This window comes from Ovis aries, chromosome 23 (assembly GCF_016772045.2).
Source record: "Ovis aries strain OAR_USU_Benz2616 breed Rambouillet chromosome 23, ARS-UI_Ramb_v3.0, whole genome shotgun sequence".
NCBI classification, from domain to species: Eukaryota; Metazoa; Chordata; class Mammalia; order Artiodactyla; family Bovidae; genus Ovis; species Ovis aries.
Genome location: NC_056076.1, coordinates 56,660,136 through 56,685,148, shown reverse-complemented (window position 1 = coordinate 56,685,148; position 25,013 = coordinate 56,660,136). Strand labels below are relative to the sequence as shown.

At 43.4% G+C, this 25,013-nt stretch overlaps 1 protein-coding gene across 8 annotated transcripts in view; it reads right to left on the bottom strand.

Moving 5' to 3' along the window:
• Nucleotides 1-3,973: 3,973 nt before the first annotated feature.
• WDR7 (WD repeat domain 7) overlaps nucleotides 3,974-25,013 on the bottom strand; it is a 355,172-nt gene continuing 334,132 nt past the window's right edge. For 6 of the 8 annotated variants that reach the window (XM_060405554.1, XM_060405555.1, XM_060405557.1 and 3 more), the window contains 2 exons: nucleotides 15,829-15,933; nucleotides 3,974-6,758 (listed from right to left, as the gene is read on the bottom strand). In XM_060405554.1, coding sequence (XP_060261537.1) covers nucleotides 6,555-6,758; nucleotides 15,829-15,933 — 309 coding nt within the window. In that variant the 3' untranslated portion in view covers nucleotides 3,974-6,554. Of the gene's footprint in view, nucleotides 6,759-8,747; nucleotides 13,697-15,828; nucleotides 15,934-25,013 lie in introns of those variants that run through there. The other 2 variants (XM_060405558.1, XM_060405559.1) reach the window with 1 other exon arrangement.

Sequence of the window (25,013 nt, the reverse complement as noted above, 5' to 3'; positions counted from 1 at the left end):
GATTGTCAGTACCAGCCACTGATCCCCCACAGGTTATCGTATGAAGTAGTTTATACACACCCAAATCACATAATAATTTGAACACTCATAAATTCCTACCTTACAACATCTCCCATCTTCTTAATTAATTTCCATTTATTCTTCAAAGTGAAAGTGTTAGTCACTCAGTCGTATCCAACTCTTTTCAACCCCATGGAGCCCACCAGGCTCCTCTGTCCATGGGGTTCTCCAGGCAAGAATACTGGATTGGTAGCCATTCCTTTTTCCAGGGGATCTTCCTGACCCAGGGATCAAACAAGCATTTCCTGCATTGTAGGCAGAGTCTTTACTATCTGAGCCACCAGGGAAGTCCACTTACTTTCCAAGGCCGAGCCTAAATGTTTCCTCTCTTAGAAGCCTAACTTGACACTCTCCTACCAGAATCAATCACCTCTGTATTTGCATAGCTCTTTTCCCATCTCGGTTTTCCACATTTATTCCATCGTGTTCATACTTATTTGATAGATTGTGAGCCTACCTATGAGAGGAAAAATAGAACATATTCTTGGCATATACTAAGATTCAGTAAATGTTCAGACTGAACGATGTTTCACTGCAGTTTCTTTAAAATTTTCATAAATTTTGACTGAAACTTAAAAGTGTTACTGCGTAGCTCAAGTTTTAGATACTCTCTTTCACATCTAGGTAAATGAAGTACTAAGTCATTCTGACACTAGTCAAAAAAAGAAGATACTGGCAACAGAAATGACACATTCAGTTTCCTTTGTTTCAGAGATTTTGTGAAATCTACTCAATAATACTTTATCCAGAATCCTGTTCAATCTTGATGATGCATATTTCAAAGCTGCTCATATAAGTAACTTGAAGTCATCCTTGATGCTAAGATAAACCCTAAATTTAATGTGGCAAACTACTTCTTTTTTCAGGAATCAGTCATAACTTCAACAGCCATAATCAACCAGTCCCATCCACTCACTGGTATAGATTTTTGGTATTTCCTCAAGTGTCTACAAGTCTTGGTGAGGAGCAAGATGGCAACATAGCAACATGGTAAGGAGCCTGGTAAACAAAGCTGGAACCACAGACACTCCTCTTCGGGAAAGATGTTCAGACATATTACTGGAGTCCACGTAGAGATAAAATAGAACACGAAAACCCAACAGCATTTTCCAAAGAATGCACATAATTTACGATCTTACTTATTCATGCTTCACAAGGACTTCTAATGCCTACTAAAAGTATTAGCTCACGTTTCTTGGGTGCTTATGTGCTATTCTTATAAGCAGTTTACAGGCATACTCTTATGGATTTAACAAATGCAATACATATTTACACGATACTTACTGCAAATTCCAGCTGGCTCAGTGGTAAGGAATCTGCATGCCAATTCAGGAGACACAGGAGACGTGAGTTTGATCCCTGGGTTGGGAAGATGCCTTGGAGGAAGAAATGGCAACCTGCTCCAGCATGCTTGTCTGGGAAGTCCCACAGAGAGAGGAGCCTGGGGGGCTACAGTCCATGGGGTTGCAGAGAGTTGGGTGAGACTTAGTGACGGAGAACACACATGCAGGTCAGGCACGAGCTGGATTCCTGGCCTTCTCTGGGAAATCTCAGAATACTGAGGAGTCTTGGCTGGCTGTGTTCTCCTTTTGAAACAAAGAGAACAAAAATTTCCAGCCAGATCTATTCAGAATAGTGTGTGTGTGCGCTAAGTCGCTTCAGTCATGGCTAACTCTTTGTGACCCCATGGATTGTAGCCCACCAGGATCCTCTCTCCATAGGATTTCCCAGGCAAGAATACTGGAGTGGGTTGCCATGCCCTCCTCCAGGGGATCCTCCCCAGACCCAGGGGTATAACCCGTATCTCTAATGTTTCTTGCTTTGGTAGGCAGGTTCTTTACCATTAGTGCCACCTGAAAGATTTTTTTTTTTTAAGTGGGAAATAAGGTATACAAGTTAAGGGTATATTTTCACTGTTACTTTAATCATTTATACAATCAGCATATGTTTACAACTGCCTAGTGTTGCTTGTCCTTGAGGAACCAGACTGTTACTTTAGCTACTTCACGTATTCAGGATTCCTTTGTCTTTCTGCACTTGGCTGGAAGGTAGGGCACGATTCGACTTCTTTCTTATCTATAGGAAAGAAACAAATCTATATCCATTTGATGGACGTACCTGTCCACAGAACAAATGGATCTAATCTTGCTAGTAAGGGAGTGAATTGCTCACCTTCTTCCTAGAGATGCACAAGCCTCTTGCTTAGAAGAGCACTAACTAGAATACTTGTAAAAACAATTTGCTTAAAAGGGATTTGAAAAACTGGAAACAACTGAAGTTCCAAAGGGGCCCTTTTCTCATGTAAATAATTGAACCAAACGTGAAGGCGGGACTCAGATGTGAAGGAGGGACTAAGATTTACATGTCTGCAGGGCAGGAGCAACAGGAATCTGGAATTAGAAGCATTAAAAATTTTTTTTGGCTTGCAGGATCTTACCAGGGATCAAAATCACGTCCCGGTCCCATGCACTGCATGGAGAATTCTTAGCCACTGGACCACCACAGAGGTCCGCAGTAGGAATTAAAAAAATGAGATTCTGAGATGTTAATGATGTGTTAACACATCTCAAAGGACAATGTAACCACTCAAAGAACAATCCTCATCTAAGAAAACATGTGCAAAACCCAGAAATCTAAGTCACTTTTTAGGCATTCCATATTTCACAGTGCTGCCTCTGTAAATTTAAGATTTGGTTGAAGGTGGACTTAAAGCACACAGTTGTGAGCTCTGTTCATGTAAATGGTTCCAAGCACAAACCTCTCTGTGGTCTTTTTTTTTTTTCTTTTTTTTAGTTTGTAAACGGCAGAAAGCTCTGAACATCTAATTTTTGAAATTCTTCTAGCTTTTCTTTTCGACCTTTGGTATTTGTATGTATTGACGATCTCTAAACCATTGTACAAAAACACCTTGAAGTGTCAAGCTTTAAAAATGAGTCTTCTTTTCTCTTTCTCCTGTGCAGCTTGGATTATCTTGGCCTTGTCAAAATACATTCTCTAGTTAGAGGCTGGAAATATTCCCCTCCTGGCTCCAAAGTATTGATTTTCTTCAACACTCAGCTCTGTCAGTCAGCCAAAAGGGGTGAAAGGTGAAAGTTCACCCAGCACTGCTCGGCTTTACCTTCCTATTAATGTCATGCCCTTTCCACGTTTGATCAGTTTATGTGATCACCAATCACAAAGGACTGTTACTGCCCCTGTTTTCCCTATAAGGAAACATTCAAGACCTCAGCAGAAATTCAAACGCTTCCTGGGATGGACGCCGGGCATTTGAATAGGGCCAGTGATGGTAAAGTCAACTCCTTAAAAGCCCGCCTGTTTCTTAAAGAAAATTGTATTGTTACATGATGATTGACTCAAATTCTTATCTGAAAATCAGAAAAGAGCTACAGTCACTAGACACGTCTAACCCTCTGTGAGCAATGAGGACCTATTTTGTTTCTCTCGCTTTTTCCTGAAAACCAATTTCACCCTTTACCTCAGGGATTCAAATTCAACGCCAAATGGAATATTAAGTGAAATGGATTTAATGATCTCAGTCCAGCCCCCCACCGCAGGGCAGCCAACCCATGTCATCAAATCTGCCGAGATATAATTTGGTACAATGAACAGTCTATTTAGGAGCAATTTAGGGTGGAGATAAAGCAACGTGCATGCAATTCCCTTGCCCAAGCCACAGAGGGCGCCGTGGAGTCTTGGTAGGAGAGTTTGGTTGTCACTTCCACAGTCCTGGAGGACTCCTCCGTGCTCTGGCCTCCTCTGTAGACAGGTTCACCTTTCTGGAAGCTGGTTTTCCAGGGAAATGAATAGCCAAACAGAAATAGAAGGCTTACTTTAATACCAAAGGTGGGGGTGGGGGGAGATCTCAATGGAGAATGCTTAAAAAGAATGCACGTTTTTAATGAGAAAAACCACCTTCAGTACAGTTCAGTTTTATTTTAACACACATATGTACACAGGGACAGTCAGCACATTTGGAATCTGTCAAGTGGCGTCATCAAGAGGCATCTCGAGAGGCAGACGTTTCACTTCATGTGCTGGATGCAGCGAGTTCGATCATCACGTTTTCATACAGGTGTCACGACACGGCATCCTGAGCTTGGACTTACCAATGAAGCCACACAGACGTCTCTACGTTTACAAGGACAGGTCCAAGTACAGCGCCAACAAAATCAAAATCAGTAAGACACCAAAAGCGTACGCTGTGATGACAACAGAAAGTTGACCTCAGTGCTGAGAGGTCTGAGCTGTGATGAAGTTTGTAGCTGTGGTTGTTCAAAGAGTCAAGGAGAGATTTGTGGGGCAAGAATGCAAATGTTAGTGTAGCAGTTAGAGGTGACTGTCTAACCAGCAGATACTGTCCACCTCGGCGTCCTACGACGGTCATGTTCTGCTCGCCAACGATCACGGTTGTCTCTGCAGCCGGGATGTGTGGCTGGCTGAGCCCCACTGCCCAGGTCCTCACAGCTTTCTTCTAAACTTCTGTGGGGTGTGCGGTCTGTTCTTTGGGGGTGGCCTGCCCACAAGTCTCACACCTTCCTCTTGACGCAGTGAACATTTTGTTTTTCAAAAAAAAAAAAAAAATCTCTAAAGTATACCTGTACTTTATCATTCCAAAGCAGCTTTGTAGTCTAGAATAAATTAATCTTCATTTCAGTTCATAAGGTAAACATGTGCCGGGTACTTGCACTGAAGACTCGGGAAACCACTGGAAAAATGGGAGCCCCTCTGTGTTCTCCTCAGGTTTTCTGTCTATATCGGACACAACAGCTCGCTCACCAAACCAAGTCTACGGTGTATAGTTCTTAGTTTCTTCCCGGGAAGCTACATATATGATCTCTATAAATACAATGTACATGCATGTGGCAGGAATTCATTTTTGAAGAACACCTAAAGTCTAAAACCAAGGTATAGAGTGGGTTTGCCATCAACAGACATGACATACTTCTCATCACTATGAAAGAGTTGTTCTAGTGGACTTGATTTCCTAACGTGTTCTTTAGAAATCTGTTTCAATAAAGTAACAGCTGTATTTGTTCCTGGACTGTGATCATACTCTTTTGTGTATTATAAGAACTCTGTCAACCTAGGTTTTTTTTAATTAGATGCTCCCTTTACCACTTTTGGTTTCTTTGTAAACTTCATATTTTTTTTCTGAATTTAATAAATCATTTTCTATTTTTGTATTTAATAAACCATTTTGCCTGATTAACCAACGAATCAACAACCAACCAGCCAAACTCCCAACTATATACAGATCAAGGTTGTTAGGAGCAAGTCATCCAAAATATTATTTTATGGATTTTTTTCCCCATGACTATGAGCAAAGAACCAGCATAATCTGACAGAAGGAGAGGACAGTGCCCTAGTTAAAGTTTACTTAGAAGTGTGATGAACACCCTCACGGCAGGGCTTGTTCAGATTGACTGAGCCCCCCACAGGTGTATATACAGCCGGCCCTTCGTGTACTCTGCCATTTTATACCAGGGACTTGAGTACATGTGGGCTTTGGTATCCTCGGGGGTCCTAGAACTGATGCCCCGCAGACACTGAGGGTGACCGAATGCCTGTGCCATAGTTAATGATTTTCTAGGACACTTGTTTAAAAGAAATATTGTCTTGGCTTTCCTTTAACTGGTCAGTAGTGGTTTGAAGGCTGAACTGTAACTATTAAATGCTAGCTGACATATGGGAACTGCAGATCTGTGAAGTTTCTAGAAGGAAGGGGTAAGCTCCTTCTTAAAAAGATCTGTAGCTATAGACACAAGAATCTTCTTTTCAGGCGTATGCTATGCTTCCAAACTTGGATCTTTATTACAAAAGTCCATTTCAGAGATTAGTTCTAGTGACTGGATGATTATATTAACTAGATCTTCAGTAGTGATGATCTTGATTTTTAACTACTAAATATAGCATCATTTGAGCAGGATATGAGCATTTTGGAAGGCTGGGTGTCCAGGAAACTATTCTCCATGAAAATCTGTGCGTGTGTGTGTGTATTTTCTCATTAATCTCCAATTGGTTAGTTGTTACTAAACAAGGTAGTGGCTAAACCCTAGGAAATTGAATTGAGTAATTTCCAAGCAATCTCCCAGAAAGGGAAAAAAAAAGAGAGATCGTGTAAACACAGAATCCTTCTGGTAAACGATAGCATCTTTTAGGAAATCCAAAGGAAAATAGTGTCAATGATTAGGACTGCCACGCGACTATAAAACCCAGTGTCAGAACGACCAGGTCCCCACCACGTTCGGAGGTGGGGTTCAGCGCTCGGAAACTGCTGATCTGCGCTGGCAGTGCAATCACAGCGATTATTGATTTTCGGGCTCCCGGCGCACCGAGCAACAGGACCGCCAGCCGCCCCTCCCGGTGCAGGGGTGGAGGCGGGAGGACACAGACCCCGCTGCCCCCGATGACCCTGGCGCGGGGTGGGGGCGGGCGCCGAGGGAGGGGGGCTCTGGGCTTGGAGACCTGGGAGATGGAGCTCGAGGGCCGCAGCGCTAGACCATGAAGCGGTGCTCCTTGCCGTCGTGCGCCATGAGGATGACATTGCGGTTCGAGGTCCAGATGAGCCGGGCCAGCCGCAGGGCGTTGTGTGAGCCGGGGGAGGCGGGCTGCACCGGGGGCACCTGGTAGGTCTTGATGCAGCGCAGCTGGGGTGCCGAGTTCAGCATGCCGATGCTCCCCAGCAGGGACGTGTTCATCTGGGGGGACACAGGGACGGGGGAAAGCGAGTCACCGAAAGGGCCGGTTCCCCTTCCCCGCCATGGAGAGGGGTCCAAGGGACACAGCCCTGCGGTCACCTTCTCCATCACCGGATTCAGGTTCACATAAGGCTTGATTCTCAACCTCTGAAGGGCTCCTTCCAGTGTTATTTGAAATTGTTCTGATGCTGTTACAGAAAAAGCATAAATCCAGAGAAATTTTACCTGCTGGGTAGAACTGGGCAGCAGGAAAGCCGTCCACCTTTTTTTTCTTTTTTAATGTCACTACCTGCTGTGGCAGGGTTGTCCCCTTTTTTCTGGCTGCGCAGCATGTATGATCTTAGTTCCCCCTCCAGGGATGGAACCCATTCGGCTTGCACTGCAAGTGCTGAGTCTTAACCACTGGACCTCCAGGGAAGACTCCCCCCTACCCCCCAACCACGTTTATGAAGGGAGCTAAGCGATACATTTTAATAAAATGGTTCAATCAGACAGTACTTGGAAACTGCGGGTATTTCAAATGGCAGGCTTTTCTGGTTCTTTAGTAACAGTGCTCCCTGCACCCCCTGAAGAATGAGCCCTGAAGACAAGTCTGGGGACTTAGTTGGGGAAAATGAAGTGAACTTAAGCAGCAGAGTAATAGGTGAGCCAGATGGAAACTCAAAACTCAACCCCTTTCCCAGCTCCACTCCCACCACACCTTCCCTCCTCACCTGCTTTAAGCACGTTCAGTTTCTGGAAAGCTCTAGTTTATTTTGAAGGAAAAAGCAAGAATCAACCACCTCTCAACACTGCATGTGGGGCCCACTGCTCTGCTGCTAAAAAAGAGCACACTCTAATACTTCATTTGCAGGGTGTGTTCCATCAGTTGGTGATTTCTGCCTTTTTTGGGGCGGCTTTTCTGGCTCTAACTGGAATTTGAGGTTCTCTTCATCCATTCACATAAATGGAAAATGTGGAAATTAAGGCTCATGAACAACTGTGCATTCAGGTCACAGTGCTGAACGCTGAATGGCAGTTATCTAAGTGAACTGACATCTGAGTGACTGAATCTGATGAAACCTTTAGCTTCTAAATAGTACTTAACATTTTTTCAGTATTCAGCTTTTGTGCTACTGATACATGAGTCACGTGGCAAGCACATTGACGGTCAGGTCAGGAAGGTGGTTTTGGAAATAGTATTTTTCTTTGCACTGACTTGTGTGCCTAGTTCTTCTCTCCAGCAGCATCTCCACCTGGGTGGTGCTCGGCTTTGTGGGGAGCATGCAGACGATGCCCCAGTGTGGATGGAGGGCTGGCCTGGGAACCTGGGCAGCTCCTGGGACACGGAAGGTGGGCTGTTGCCCTGTGTTTGGGTCACTGCCGAACAGAAGCCGTTCCTCGCCCCAGCCCTTCCCAGCAGCAGGATGGTGTCAGGGGGTGTAAATCACACCATCTCTGGCAGGACGCGTGCAGGCTCCACTGACATTTTCACAATTTAAATCATCTTGAGTAATAACCCTTTTAAGATGACTAATGTTACTGATTTTCCTGCATTAATAATAGTGCCAAACACAACACAGAGGTGAAAAAAAATCACTAGTGTACGAGGTCACATTTTAAAACCAAATGTATGATTATCATTAACTCTTTCTGTTAAAGGACAGTTAACATTTCAAGCCAAGGCAGTACCTTCTGGCCATCTTCTAAGGGGCTCTTTCCTTGTGTTCTTCTCTCCCTTTCCTAGAAACTCCATTAAAGATAAAAACCAGGGCTTTATTGCTTTCTGGAGATTCCCAAATAGTTTAAATACAAATAATGATGGTGAGCTTGATTTGCTAGTTCTCACAGGTACAAAGAGTAACAGACCATCATCATTTACTTCTCTTACAGAACAGATCCAAATTATCCCAAAAACCGCCGGTTAAAATGAACTGGCATCAACAGGCATACTGTGCTTTTTTTTTTTTTTTTTAAATAATTTCTCAGTTGATAAATAACTACAAAGTATTTTTCTTTCTTTATGGATTTTCTATGAAAATGTGTAGGAGGCTTGATTTCTGCTTGTGACTCAAAATGCTAGGGGCATCCAATAGGCTCAGACACAGCCTTATTTTTTAATTCCTTCCTTTAGCTTTAGCCATGGACAAGAAATAGGTTGAAGGCAAAAGGGGACAAGAAGAGAATATCTTATTGGAATGTGACAGATGGAAAGATTTTCCCCCAAAATCCCATGATTATATCTGGGTTCTCCTTTTTAAAAGTTGAGCTGTCCTTCAAATGATTGGTGGATGCCTTTGGTAGGGTCTAACAGCCTTCCCAAAGGTCAACAAAAGAGTCCGAAATGCAGTACTTGGATGCAATCTCAAAAATAACAGAATGATCTTTGTTAGTTTCCAAGGCAAACCATTCAATATCACAGTAATCCAAGCCTATGCCCCAACCAGTAATGCTGAAGCAGCTGAAGTTTAATGGTTCTGTGAAGATCTAGAAGACCTTTTAGAACTAACACCCAAAAAAGATGTCCTTTTCATTATAGGGGACTGGAATGCAAAAGTAGGTAGTCAGGAAACACCTGGAGTAACAGGCAAATTTGGCCTTGGAATATGGAATGAGGCAGGGCAAAGGCTAATAAGAGTTTTCCCAAGAGAATGCACTGCTCCTAGCAAACACCCTCTTCCAACAACACAAGAGAGGACTCTACACATGGACATCACCAGATGGTCAACACTGAAATCAGACTGATTATATTCTTTGCAGCCAAATATGGAGAAGCTCTATACAGTCAGGAAAAACAAGACCGCGAGCTGACTGTGGCTCAGATCATGAACTCCTTATTGCCAAATTCAGACTTAAATTGAAGAAAGTAGGGAAAACCATTAGACCATTCAGGTATGACCTAAGTCAAATCCCTTGATTATACAGTGCAAGTGAGAAATAGATTAAAGGGACTAGATCTGATAGATAGAGTGCCTGATGGACTATGGACAGAGGTTCGTGACATTGTACAGGAGACAGGGATCAAGACCATCCTCATGGAAAAGAAATGCAAAAAACCAAAATGGCTGTCTGGGGAGGGCTTACAAATAGCTGTGAAAAGAAAAGAAGCAAAAACCAAAGGAGAAAAGGAAAGATACAAGCATCTGAATGCAGAGTTCCAAAGAATAACAAGCAGAGATAAGAAAGCCTTCCTCAGTGATCAATGCAGAGAAATAGACGAAAACAACAGAATGGGAAAGACTAGAGATCTCTTCAAGAAAATTAGAGATACCAAGGGAACATTTCATGCAAAGATGGGCTCGATAAAGGACAGAAATGGTATGGACCTAACAGAAGCAGAAGATATTAAGAAGAGGTGGCAAGAATACACAGAACTGTACAAAAAAGATCTTCATGACCCAGATACTCATGATGGTGTGATCACTCACCTAGAGCCAGACATCCTGGAATGTGAAGTCAAGTGGGCCTTAGAAAGCATCACTACACTACAAACAAAGCTAGTGGAGGTGATGGCATTCCAGTTGAGCTCTTTCAAATCCTGAAAGATGATGCTGTGAAAGTGCCACACTCAATATGCCAGCAAATTTGGAAAACTCAGCAGTGGCCACAGGACTGGAAAAGGTCAGTTTTCATTCCAGTCCCAAAGAAAGGCAATGCCAAAGAATGCTCAAACTACCGCACAATTGCACTCATCTCACATGCTAGTAAAGTAATGCTCAAAATTCTCCAAGCCAGGCTTCAGCAATACATGAACCGTGAACTTCCAGATGTTCAAGCTGGTTTTAGAAAAGGCAGAGGAACCAGAGATCAAATTGCCAACATCCGCTGGATCATCAAAAAAGCAAGAGAGTTCCAGAAAAACATCTACTTCTGCTTTATTGACTATGCCAAAGCCTTTGACTGTGTGGATCACAATAATTAACTGTGGAAAATTCTGAAAGAGATGGGAATACCAGACCACTTGACCTGCCTCTTGACAAACCTGTATGCAGGTCAGGAAGCAACAGTTAGTACTGGACATGGAACAACAGACTGGTTCCAAATAGGAAAAGAAGTACAAGGCTGTATATTGTCACCCTGCTTATGTAACTTACATGCAGAGTACATCATGAGAAATGCTGGGCTGGAGGAAGCACAGGCTGGAATCAAGATTGCCGGGAGAAATATCAAGAACCTCAGATATGCATATGACACCACCCTTATGGCAGAAAGTGAAGAAGAACTAAAAAGCCTCTTGATGAAAGTGAAAGAGGAGAGTGAAAAAGTTGGCTTAAAGCTCAACATTCAGAAAATGAAGATCATGGCATCTGGTCCCATCACTTCATGGGAAATAGATGGGGAAACAGTGGAAACAGTGTCAGATTTGTTTTTTTTGGGGGGCTCCAAAATCACTGCAGATGGTGACTGCAGCCATGAAATTAAAAGACGCTTACTCCTTGGAAGGAAAGTTATGACCAACCTAGATAGCATATTCAAAAGCAGAGACATTATTTTGCCAACAAAGGTCCATCTAGTCAAGGCTATGATTTTTCCAGTGGTCATGTACGGATGTGAGAGTTGGGCAGTGAAGAAAGCTGACTGGTGAAGAATTGATGCTTTGAACTGTGGTGTTGGAGAAGACTCTTGAGAGTCCCTTGGACTGCAAGGAGATCCAACCAGTCCATCCTAAAGGAGATCAGTCTTGGGTGTTCTTTGGAAGGAACGATGCTAAAGCTGAAACTCCAATACTTTGGCCACCTTATGTGAAGAGTTGACTCACTGGAAAAGACTCTGATGCTGGGAGGGATTGGGGGTAGGAGGAGAAGGGGACGACAGAGGATGAGATGGCTGGATGGCATCACCGACTTGATGGATGTGAGTCTGAGTGAACTCCGGGAGTTGGTGATAGACAGGGAGGCCTGGCGTGCTGCGATTCATGGGGTCAAAAAGAGTCGGACATGACTTAGTGACTGAACTGAACTGAACAGCCTTCCTGCCTCAGAACAGGGCTCCATGAATCTCTGCAGGGTACATAATGGTGACGGTAGGAAACAGCTGGAAAGATAAATATTCTCGTGTTAACTGTGATTTGTTGCTCTTCGGCCCATCCTTTCCCTATGATCTCTGCAAATAAGAGAGGAACCTGGAGTAGTGAGGGTGGGTATGAATTTTCCAATAATTCCATAAAAGAACCATCACCAAAACAACCAGTCGCTTTGTTATTCAATACTAACATTTTCTTGGCCAGAGACTGCCTACAAATTATGCTAAAGTGAAGGCAACCTGAGTCTTGAATGAATGAAAACTCCATGGAATTATATTTGGTCACCTTAGCTTTTTTCTTCACTTCCAAGAAAATAAATCCTCATCATGAACAATTCAAATCATAAAGAGAAGTATAAAAAAGAAAGCAAAGATCTCCTGAAATGTCACTTTCCAGAGATAATCATTAACATTTTGGTAAATCTCTTTCTAGGTCTGGAAGTGTATGTCCACAGAAGGAGAAATAGGTTTCAGGAATTTTACATAAACCAGCTCATATTAAAAGGCAGTTGGAGGGATTTCCTGGTGGTCCTGTGGTTAAGATTTCTCTCCAGTGTGGGTTCGATCCCTAGTCAGGGAACTAGGATCCCATATACCGTGCAGCCAAAATTTTTTAAAAATAAGAATAAATAAAAGGCAGCTGGACAATCGGCTTTTTTCATTCAACAAAATGTCGAGGGCAATCTTTTTATGTTAGTGACTATAGATTTTCATCATCCATTTCAAATGGCTGAACAGTAGTTTGGAACGGATGTAGGATGGAATAAATGAAGAACAAATCCAAGTCCTACACATCTCATTTATTATTAGCATCTCTGGAAAAGGATACTTACTTGTTGGAGGGTGGTGGTAAAATTTAGGTGAGAGATTTGTGGTTATAGTTCATTACAAAGCTCTCCTGGCTCAAATATCAATGGATACACTGAAGTGCAATATTCAAATAGTAGGAATATGTTGTTGGAGAATCGAAGGGTTTGAAAGATTGCCAGATTACATCATTCAGCAGCTGAGTGTGTAAAGTAACTAAACGGCAACTGTGGCGTTTCCTTTCCCTTTAAAAATAATGCTTCACAAAACCAGTTCTGAGAAGATTGTTTTCTGAACACATAGACACAGAAACAGATGTAATTCATCAAAACAGGAAGGGCTTTAATGCTACTCTCAGTGTAAGTAATGCTGCATCCAAACCTCTTACTAAGTCTCACTTGAGCAATTACCCAACTAGTATTTCTCATTAACACTCATTTCTCAGAAGAGATTTTAATAGCTGATGGCTTTTGTAAGGCACTGTATTAATAAGGCTTCATTAAGTTTTCAAAATATATTGCAGTACATTTACTGGAACAATATAGAAGTATTATCATACATCACTAGACCTAAACAATATGCGTCTAAATAAATCAGCCAAGTCCATTTGGGTGCAGCGCGGTAGATCCAACACTGCTTTCTTGACTCTCTTTTATTCAAATAAAAACCCTGCTATGCTCCTGGAAGAGGTTTTATTGTATTTTCTTGAGAAAGGTGAAATGACGCTTCTGTGTCTTCTCCTACGTTTTAGGACCAAGCTGGGTATGATTTAAGTAGGGAAGAAATGGTCTGTGTTTTAAATTCTGACATTGGGACTGGAGGTAAGAAAGATGTGGTGTTGCCTGAGTTGCCTGGGCGCTCTGTCTGCTGAACACCCATCCCTGCAAGTAACACAGGGTGGCCTAGGGAGAAGACGTCTGGACAAAGGCAAGGAGCCGGGCCCCCTGAGGGCAGAGCCACACAGACTCCCAGGGTGAAGTGCATCTGGTGAAGTCCAGGGGCAACAGCACAAGCTGAACTGGATAGAGCAAAGAGGTTATTTCAAAGAGATAGCATCTATGGAATGATCTTGATCTCCAGGCGTGAGGTACATGCTGACCGTAATTCCATCAATGAGCTAGGCAGCAACTCTGATAAAAACAGAAAAATATTTAAGAAAGGCATGAACATATCCAGACAGAACCCTGAAGATCTAGATAAGGGGGAAAAGGTTTACCACTTAGACATTCAGGAAAATACTGGGGAAAGTTTCACATCTGGTAAATTTAGGAGGTATTATATGAGGAATTGGGCTTCCAGGCTGTGCTAGCCACGAAGAACCTACCTGCCTATGCAAGAGAGGCAAGTTCGATCCCTGGGTCAGGAAGACTCCTTGGAAAAGCGCATGGCAACCCATTCTAGTATTCTTGCCTGGAAAATTCCATGGACAGAGGAGCCTAAAGGGCTATAGTCCATGGGGTTCTAAAGAGTTAGACACAACTGAAGCAACAGCGTGTATGCATGTATATAAGGAATTATGTTTTCTTAGCAGCAAGAAAAATTGAACAACAAAATGGAGATCTGTTTTTGTTTATTCCCAGGAAGAAAGCACAGAGCAAACACAAAGCCCTGAGGAAGCAGGGACCGGTGACTGCTTGGTTCCAGGCCCCCAAGGCTTAGCCGAGCACCCAGTGCTTCTACACCAGCTATGCGCCAGATGGAGGGAGTTTCACAAGAATGCGCCTCCAGAATTCAAGAGAACGGGAAACAAGGGGAAATGTCTATCAAGGGCGTCAAAGTACAGTTGATGTCACAGAAACCAGTGTTAGCAGAAAGGAGCAATTGCAGGGACACCGTCTGAAGAACCACCGTTGCGAGAGTTCAGTTTATGGACTCGCTGTGGGATTTCACTAAAATAAATATGAGTCCTGCGGTTACCCAATGCGAAAAACGAAGACTGGGTGACATCTCTAAGAAAAAGAGTTTAACAGGAGCCAATTAATATGCTGGAGATATATTCTGGAGGAAAGGATAATGAGAAAATAAACTGGAAAACTAAATTCGATGAAGAGTAGGAAAAGCTCAAGACAGGTTTGGTAGTTGTCATGCTTTAACGGCATGCTGTTAATTGAGCAATTTATTGTATCTGTTTTACATTTTATTAGCTATTGATTTTTTAAAAACCATCCTCAAGTTGTGAAGTCTTATTTAAACTTTTATTTGTTTAATTTTTTTTTTTAAGCGTTTAAAGTGATGCACTGCATCTCATAAAACATACTTGCATCCTAGGATAGGCAACAAAGTTTTAAGTTAACTTGGGGGCGGGGTTGGTAATGTTTAATTTTTTTGTAATTATCAGGAGTAAGATACTTAAAAGGAAGATGGGATGGAGACTAATCACTGAGGATGAAACAAGTTCTACTATAAAGCTCAGTTCCTTGAATTAATTAATATTCATTTTAATCATCATTAAACAGAGGTATCTTCGTGTACTGCCAGTCAATGGTACTCAGATTTTTGAAAATGTTTTAATGGCTTGGGAATGAAGAGCATGCGTGACATTCAGAACACAAATGAGAATGGGATAATACAAACAGCATGAAGTTCTTGCGAGGCTGCTTCTGCCTTAAACCCTGTGCCCTGTTGTCTGAATGCCTTGTGTAAATTAACAGCCTGAGCAGAGGTCTCCACTGCTCCACCCCGAATCCTTCCAGGCCTGTTACTTAGCTTTAAAGGCGCCTCCTTCTCCCCAAACACCCACCCCTCCTTGCCTGAATACCTGGCCCTTCCTCAGCATCACCGTGCCTCAGCTCAGGTGGTACTGCCTCTGTGAAGCCAGCCTGCAACCTCACTCCCAGGTTCCCCCAGGACTGTAGCTGCTTATTTACTTGTGTCTCCCTTAGACTGACTGGAGAAGGAAATGGCAATCCACTCCAGTACTGTTGCCTGGAAAATCCCACGGACAGAGGAGCCTGGCAGGCTGCAGTCTATGGGGTCGCAAAGAGTCGGACACGACTGAGCGACTTCACTCCACTTCACTTCACTTCCCTTAGACTGAAAGCTGTGTGAGAGCAGACCCCACCTCCTTCTGGGCTGCCAACTGTGTGCTCAGTAGAGCCCGCGTGCCGGCAGCTGGCCCATCATCAGCAAGCAATAAACACTCGATATTTGTTGAAGGGAGGGCCAGCACGAGGAGGCCTTGGTGGGCAGGTCAGCAGGGAGCCTCCCCCAGCAAAAGTGGACCATGCGGCAGACATCAAGACCCTGCAGCACCGACGCTCACCTGCCAGAAAGAAATGTGGCTGTCCGTGTTCGAGTAGGTGGCAAGATACCGTCCATCCGGGGCAAAGGCCACTGCGGTGATTGGTCCCTTGTGTCCATGGATTGTCTGAAATAAAATCATGAGTCGTTTACTGTATGCACTGCACAGAACTACTGCACCTAAACATGCAAATACATTCAAAGTTGAACAAGTCATGCCATGGATACCAGAAACTGGTGTGTTCTTTATAAACTTGCTGTTGTTCAGTCGCTAAGTCATGTCCGGCTCTTTGTGACCCCAAGAAGTGCAGCAGGCTATGCTTCCCTGCCCTTCACTTTCTCCCTGAGTTTGCTCAAACTCATGTCCACTGAGTCAAACTTAGCTTAGAAAAAGAGGAAAAGCAGCTGAAGTTCTCTCACTGATTCATCCAGGGGCTTTGACCTTGTTCTGGGGGGTCCACCTGCTTCCTACTTGGGAGGATATAGCATGAGTTCAAAGGAAGAGCAAATATTAATAGGCAAACCAATGTGTTCATCCACTTATGTCTATTTGAGGGAAGAATTTTACAATTAATTAGGAAAGTTAAAAAAACTGATCACCAAATCTATCCAGGAACTTCATCTGTAATGAAAAACAATCAAAGCTCTATCACATAACATCTCGGCTCTGGAAGGAGTCAAAAACAATCATTTCAACCCTTTAATAATTATACATTTTTCACATTTTATGCTTCATTTCCCCCAAATTATACTATGTTTAAATGCATATGGCCACAATTAGTACACATCCATGCACGCATGTGTTGGAGGTTTGAACACACATATAAATCAAATGCCATTAAAAACAAGTTAACAGGGATCATTTCGAGCCTCTGCCAAATAGCTATCATTGATTTAATCACAAATTAAAAAAAAAAAAAGAATGATGTAGTATTTTAGACTCGGTCTCTGAGTAAAGGTCTTTACTAACAAAAAATTACACTCATGTCTAATGATATTAATAGTTACCGAAAATACTGGGATACTAAACAAATCAGCATAATACTGTATTAATGTATCTGCACAAACTATTAAAGGCTGTATCTTCATTACATGAACCAATATTCAGACTGGTTACAACTGGAGGCTGATTACCTCTCTTGGTCTAGAAAGGATGGGGAAATATGTTCCCTTAAACTAAGGCAAACCAGGAAGGTTTGTTTCCACTTGCATCTTGAGTCTCGGTGGTCGCCGTATCATTAAAAAATTCAGCGGCCCCCTCCCGCCCTGCCTTCCACACCCAGACTGTAAATTTCAGTAGGACTCTCCTTACAGTTCACATCTGAGTGATGACAATGAGGAAGGGAGAAAGGGGACGGGGATGGGGGGACAGATGTGTCCCTCTGTGCTTCCAGCTTTCGCTCTTTCCTGTCATTAGACAAGGTGCTGTGGGGATCCAAAATGATGCCTGCTTTCCACACTCAGGAAAAAATGTTGCACTGGCAGCACTGGGTTTTGGGCTGGCAGAGGACACTCTCCGAGTCAGACTGCCTGCCCTGCGTTTGGGCTCCACTGCTCACTGTGGGCCCTGGGACAAGTTATTTATGCTCCTTAACCTTGAGTGCACCCACGCCAACAAAGCAGAGACAATGACGATGATGGTGGTGGGGACAATGGCTGATGGTTCCTACCTTGAAGAGCTTTGTGAAGATTAAGCGAGTTCGCACATGCACAGCCCTCGGCACGATGCATTAGTTAGCTCAGTCACTCAGTCGTGTCCGACTCTTTGCGACCCCATGAATTGCAGCACGCCAGGCCTCCCTGTCCATCACCAACTCCCGGAGTTCACTCAGACTCATGTCCATCAAGTCCGTGATGCCATCCAGCCATCTCATCCTCGGTCGTCCCTTTCTCCTCCTGCCCCCAATCCCTCCCAGCATCAGAGTCTTTTCCAATGAGTCAACTCTTCGCATGAGGTGGCCAAAGTACTGGAGTTTCAGCTTCAGCATCAGTCCTTTCAATGAATATTTGGGACTGATTTCCTTTAGGAATGGACTGGTTGGATCTCCTTGGAGTTCAAGGGACTCTCAATGATCTTCTCCAATACCACAGTTCAAAAGCATCAATTCTTCGGTCCTCAGCTTTCTTCACAGTCCAACTCTCACATCCATACATGACCACTGGAAAAACCACAGCCTTGACTAGACGGACCTTTGTTGGCAAAGTAGTGCATGGCACATAGTAATTCAATGAATACTCTTAATATTTGTGCTGCTCCTCTTTTAAAGATGACCAGATGTATATACTTGAAAGTTGCTAAGAGAGCAGATCTTAAATGTTCTCACCACAGAAAAAGAAATGGTGCTTGTGTGATGGGAGGGAGGTATTAGATAACACCAGGGGGGTAACCATATTGCAATATAGAAGTGTATCAAATCATCATGTTGTACACCTACACCTTAACCTCACAGGTTACATGTCAATTATATCTCAGGAATGCCAAAAAGAGATTAGACAAATGTAAGCAATCCCATAAATCAATTACTTGAGTACTCCATTTAATGAAAAAATAAAATAAATAAAGCCCTAATCATATATGAAACTAGATTATAGATATATTGGGTTTGGCCTGCAAAATGATTGTAAAATGTATTTTCTGAGCCTATACTCTAATTCATCAAACATTGTTTAAAATCAAGATTTCCAGCCTCTCTTGAAACAGCCCAGACTGCCTCCACTCTGGCCACCCTGGGCCCGTGTTTGCCCCTGATACCCCGGGCCAGGCTGAGCTGAGGGGGCCCTGTGGCCTTGTGGCCCTGTTGGCATTTGCTCTGATGTCACCAGTCCCAGCCCTGACTCAAGCGGGTCTGGGCACACAACACCCACTGCCTGGCCCCCTTATTTCCTGCCTGGTCCCTCACGGCATGTGATGCCACCTTCCTATTAAAAACACTTGATTCAACATAGCTTCTTCGATGCTCTGGGGTCCTGGTACGCATCTAAAGTGTGAGCACACTGAAAGCTCAGATGAAAGCTTGCCCTGCTGGCAAATACCCCCTCCCCAAAAGCCCAACTCCGTGCAGAGGTGGAGTCACCCCTCCTCCAGGAGTCTGGGCCCCTAAATCTCAACACAGAATGTCAAGCCTGCCTCGTTCCCATGAGCATCCTTCCTTAACCAGCAACCAGCATGTGCTCCAGAGGATGTGCCAGCCCGGCACCTCGCTGTGAGGCTGGCTAAGACGGCTCTGCAGAAAGCCAGGCACGCGGGCTCCTCCTGCTTCACATCTTATCTTCACGTGTGTGTTGAGTTGCTCAGTCACGTCTGACTCTGTGACCCTTTGGACTGTAGGCCGCCAGGCTCCTCTGTCCACGGGGTTTCCCAGGCAAGAACACTGGAGTGGGTGGCCATTTCCTTCTCCAGGGGATCTTCCTGACTCAGGGATCAAACCTGCGTCTCCTGTGTCTCCTGCACTGCAGGCGGATTCTTCACCGCCTATTATATCTTCATCCTTTATAGTATTTAAAGTATCTACTTGAATACGTCTATGTCAGTTGAAGACACCCTTCATTATGTTATCTAGTGTCTCTAACAGAAGATCCTATGAATTAAATTCATCTTGGAATTGTCTGCTAGGAAGATATTTACCTTTTCAGATAAATTTTGTTGTTTTCTTTTATCATGCAATGATAAGTACATAATCTCACATGTACCTGCTTTCCTGCCAGGAAACTCAGAACTAAATTTGTGCTCATTCTAGCTGTCCAGTAATAAATACTTTCCTCCTCATTTCACTAATCACAGCCCTGTTTTCCTTTATTGTTGTTCTTGTCAAGGTTAGGTGCTAAGCTTAATGGGTTAGTTTCTTTAAAGTCTGTTTTGAACAAAGGCGGACTACATTTTAGATCAGAGCACATCAACACACACACACCCCAACCCCGATCCAGCTAGGTGCCCCTCAGGCTGTCTTTCAAAGCAACATAGAGAAAAACCACCGGGTACTGATGGCAGCATCAGTGGGTGGACAGACCTGTAGTTGTATAAGAAAGCAAGTACCACTCACGGTAGCTCAGGGAAGCTCACTGTTTTTAAATGGTCTGGTACATCTGGTGAGTTCATTACAATCTCAGCCTGAGAGACCTCCAGCCCCCAGTGCAATGGAAATGCTGCCACTGTCTTTTGTCCGGGGTCTCTGAACTTCTTCCAGACTGGTGCGGGCGCCCCCTGAGCTGACTTTAGCCTCCGATGTCTTTTGCTGGGGGGTCTCTGAACCTCTCCTGGATCGGTGCGGGCACCCCCTGAGCTGACTTTAGCCTATGATGTCTTTTGCTGGGGGTCTCTGAACCTCTCCTGGACCAGTGCGGGCACCCCCTGAGCTGACTTTAGTCTCCGATGTCTTTTGCTGGGGGTCTCTGAACCTCTCCTGGACCGGTGCAGGTGCCCTCTGAGCTGACTGGAACCTCCCCTCCAGTACGATGCAGCTGTGTGCAGACGGCAGTGACTGCGAGAGCACTTTGTGATTCCGCACACTCAAGGGTTTGGGATTGTAAATGCTTGAGTAGAAAGAACCTTCTCCCCAAACAACAGGTTTTCAAACAAAAGGAGGTCGGGCCTGCTTTTTAGATGTGGGTGAGTATCATAGCCCTTGCGATAGGTTTTGTCAGAGAAATTGCTGTCTTAAAAAGACAGAAATGGAATATAAAGAAATTAATCTAATTCAAGACGTTCTATGAACAATAAAATAAATCAAGCAATTATCCCTAGCAGGAGACAAGAATGTTGAACTGTTAAACACTCTCCCCCGCTTTTGCTTATAAAGAAAAGGAGCTGAGAAGCAGGATTAATACGGAACAACACTCGCACATGCCCAGCGGTTTTTAACAGGCACGTTCAGGGTGCTCAGCAAAGGAGTATAGTTAACCCTGTCATACAGGGCAGGAGAGACACGGACTTCCAAAATGATTTGGTCAGCATCGATACAAACTAGTACGGTCTAGAATATTCTCTAGAAAACTGTTGTCTCTTCCTGGACTTCTTGTTATTCAGCTTCCAAACGACAAATTGGAGAACCGAGACCAAAACGGAGGACTCGACTGCACCCAACTTGCTCTCATGAGGTACTGGTACAAGCGTGGCAGAGGCCTTGTGCTCAGGGTGAGAATGGATGACGCATCCCTCTGTGTACAGAGGCAGGAAGCAGCTGGAGACAGGCCAGATATACAGGGAAGTGGGTGCTGAGGAAGTGAGGATCAGCTCCAAGAAGGAGAGGTAACAGCGAAGACCTACAAATGCACACATTTTCCCAGCACGTGTGCTTAGTTGCTGGGTCATGTCTGGCTCTTCGGGACCCCATGGACTGCAGCCTGCCAGGCGCCTCTGTCTGTGGGATTCTCCAGGCAAGAATATTGGAGTAGGTTGCCATGCCCTCCTCCAGGGGATCTTCCCGACCCAGGGATGGAACCCAGGTCTCCAGCACTGCAGGTGGAGGGGAAGCCCTGCTGGTCCCTTAGTGCTAACAAACAACAGGCACCTCCCTGGGGGTCCTGGTGATGAAGACACCACACTCCTGCCAGAGGAGGCAAGGGTTCCATCCCCGGTTGGGGAACCAAGATCCCCGTGTGCTGCGAGGCTTGGCCAAAAAATAAAAACAAATAAACATACAACCACCAAAAACCAAACAATGTTAAGTGAGGTTCAGGGCGCGCTTGTGCCTGACACACCCACCAAACATTTGGCATCTCTTCCCGGCAGCAGGCACAGTCAGGAAAGGGTGGGTGAGGAAGCTGGAGCAGGGCTTGCTCTGCGTGCCTTTCTGACACCCCAGCACAGGCTGCTGACTTCCGGGCTGACTGGCAGGGAGAGACAGGGTCCGGGGACACAGAGACACCGCGCTGATGGATGGCTTCGTTTGTTAGGCCAGGGAATGGCTCGTCAAGAAAAGGGCCATTTCCAAAGAGTTGACAAGTTAAGAATTAATTATGTTCAAGAAATAAAGCTCCCTCTTTCTTCTCTCTGAAGCAACCGATTTGTGAAAACCGTGTTAGGTACTCAACATTCACCAGCTCGAGGAGACAAACGACTTAGGCAGACGATAATGTATTTTCAGAAAGTCTCATCTACAGCCAATTAGAAGGCTGGAGTAAAATTTAAACTCCACTGTGAACTGAGCCTTCTGCTGCCTTTTTGTGGGTGGGATCTTACGGCCGAAAGACGTGGCCAATGACACTGAGAGGCCACCCATTCTTTTCTGTAGGTGGACAGGGCTGCCTTAAAGCAGGTTGGATGAAAATTCACTTTCTTTTTTTCCTTAAAAAAACTTTATTTTTATTTTTTAAAATATAAATTTATTTGTTTTAATTGGAGGCTAATTACTTTACAATAGTGCATTGGTTTTGCCATACATCAACATGAATCCGCCACGGGTGTAGACGTGTACAAATCTCCCTCTCGAGAAGATTCCAAAGCTTCCCCTGAGGGCCCTTTTCTGTGTTTAATGGTGTGTGCCATCAGAAAAGTTTTCCTTTTTCAAATCTAAATCCAGAATGCTGTAGTGTGAGCCTGATTCCTCGGTTCCAGCCTCAGAAGAGATGAAGAACAGCTGGTCACCAAGCTTATGTTGGTTTTTTTTTTCTTTTTTCTTGGCAGCAAGGCATGCGGGGTCTTAGCTCCCCGACCAGGGATCAAACCCACGCCTGCTGCAATGGAAGCCAGGGAAGCCCATGATCACCAGTCTTGGCGTGGTGACTTTTCATAGACTTGAATGCTGTTACTGCAACTTGCTTCTTTTTTCCTTATTTATTATTTTTAGGATTAAAAAAAAAATTTAGTGACTATAATATAACCTTTGCCTTTCAGAGCTCATCTTCCAACTCTTAGAATAATTTCTGTAGATTTTCCTTAAACTTTCTCCAAGTTTTCAAATTGTGACCTCATCGAGCTGGATAGTATTGTAAAGGTCAGCCACATCCTCAAAATGTGGGACTACAAAACTGGACTGAGTGCTGGAACCAGGCAACTGGCTGTCATCAGAGTTGCTCATCACACCACCCAGGAGGCCAGGACTATGCTTAATTTTACCACAAAACTGCAGCTGGCTCCAAAAGCTGGTAAAGTTGTTGGCACGCAGGTGCCTGATGCCCAGAGCCCTCACACGTGTGGGGAGAGGCAGAGTCCCCGAGCCCATGGCAACCGTGGCAGACAAAGGAAAATGAGGGGCCCGGCTCGCTCTCACTGGGGACACAAAATACAGAAACCAGAAGAACTGACTAGAATGAGTGGATGGGAAATGCAGGCCGAACGTGTGCTGGCGCTGGAGACAGCCCAGCGTCTCTTGCTGGCTGTCTGCTCTGCTGCGGTGTAAGCGTGTTCACCTAGATGCGGCCCTTGGCGGTTCTACAGTGATTTTGAACAGAGATTTGAGGGTTGAAAATGGGTTATCTCTATAATTTGTTTTCTTGATGGAGGGCTGAGCCGATGCTGTATTTTTTTTTTTTCTTTCACATTATGCCTACTGTATATTAAGAGAGTCAAGCCACTGTGGCATTTTTCAATCCAACAGGTACTGGAACGATTCAATTGGAAAGAATATACATTTAGGGCAAAAGAAAAGCAGATTTGGTATCATTTTAACATCTTAATGGAAAATAGATCTAAGGAGAAATATAATAAAAGTCTGCTATCTTAAGTTTTCTTATAAGATGAAATGCCTCAAGTAAACAGACTCTGTTCCCTAAAACAGCTGCAGCATTTACTGTACATTTTCAGTTACTGAGGGCTACTTCAGTGTCACTTGGGGATAAACTGACAGACACTGACGAATTAAAGGTGTTTTTGATATCTACATATTGGCAATCCTTAAGACATGGGCAATAGTTTTTGAAACTTCTTTGTGGATGATTATAACCAACATGTATGTGTATAACACACTTTTCCAGGAATAGTGAGACTCAATAAACACTCAAGATTGCTTCACTACTGTAATTTAGGCATTAGTAAGAAGTTCAGAATTTTAGGATACTGAGGCTGATGTTTTCACTCATATCAGCTGTACATTATCAAAATTAAATTTAAAAAGGCAGATCTACAAATGAACAAATAAAGTGACCATTAACATCAACAGTTGTTTTCCAATCTTAAAATATTGTAGCCATCCTAACAGCAATTTCTATGAAAAGAATTATGTACTGGTTTTTGGGGGCTATTCCCTTCTATTCAACTGAGGAACTTTTTCAGATTCAAATAAATCTTCTGTAAGCCTCATCGTTTCTGTCTGACTCTTTCTTCCTCTTTTTTGTTACAGATAATGAGGAGGTGACCACATGTGCACCTGCACACAAACACACACCCCTCTTCTGGTTTAATAGAGCAAGCATTTTCAGGATAAAGTCATTTAAAAACACCAACTTAGAAAGATATGTCCTTTCTTTATGTGCTAAAATGATCAATTTTATAGAAATATCCTTTGAAAATTATGTTTGCCAAAAATCCCAAACATCACAAACTTGCAATTATTTTGTAACATGATCGCCACCATTTCTTGGCTAATAAAATGATGGTAGTACGTTTGGACTGTGTTTGTGTGAGACTCTCAAGCTACAACAACAGAATAAAGAAAAGGTACACACATAATTCCAACCATAACATTTTTTCTTACATGTTAACACTTTAAATAGTCATATTTAAAGATTATTTATGGATCCTCAAACACTGAGTGCCTATATGATTTAGATAAATGTGCTTCAGGTTCAAATAAAAGGGATAGTGAATGAATTAATTTTATCAACTATTCACACTGCTGGTATGAAATAATTCTAAGACATTTATTAAAGTATAACTTTCTGTAGCTTTTAAAATACACTAATATTTTCTATAGATCTCACACCCAAAGCTAAATATTTTTGATCATACTTTAAATATACTTCTATTCAAATATATACTAGAAGTCTTAAAATGAACAAACTTTTGCCTTTTTATTCTCAGACTATGAAAATTCTGTTAAAAAAAAAGAAATTCTATTGTTAAATACTAAAAGGATTCCTGAGAAATTAGGCCAGCATGAAACGGTTATGTAAATTTTCAAAGAAGATAGAGGAGAGTATATTGTTAAAGCTAATACTATGCCACTTAGAGTTCCTTGCAAGACTCCAAGCCCTTCCACAGCAGCCTTCAGTAGACACACAGGAGCCGGTGGGGACAGCAATCGCATCACAGAGGAAACGTCCATCCAGATG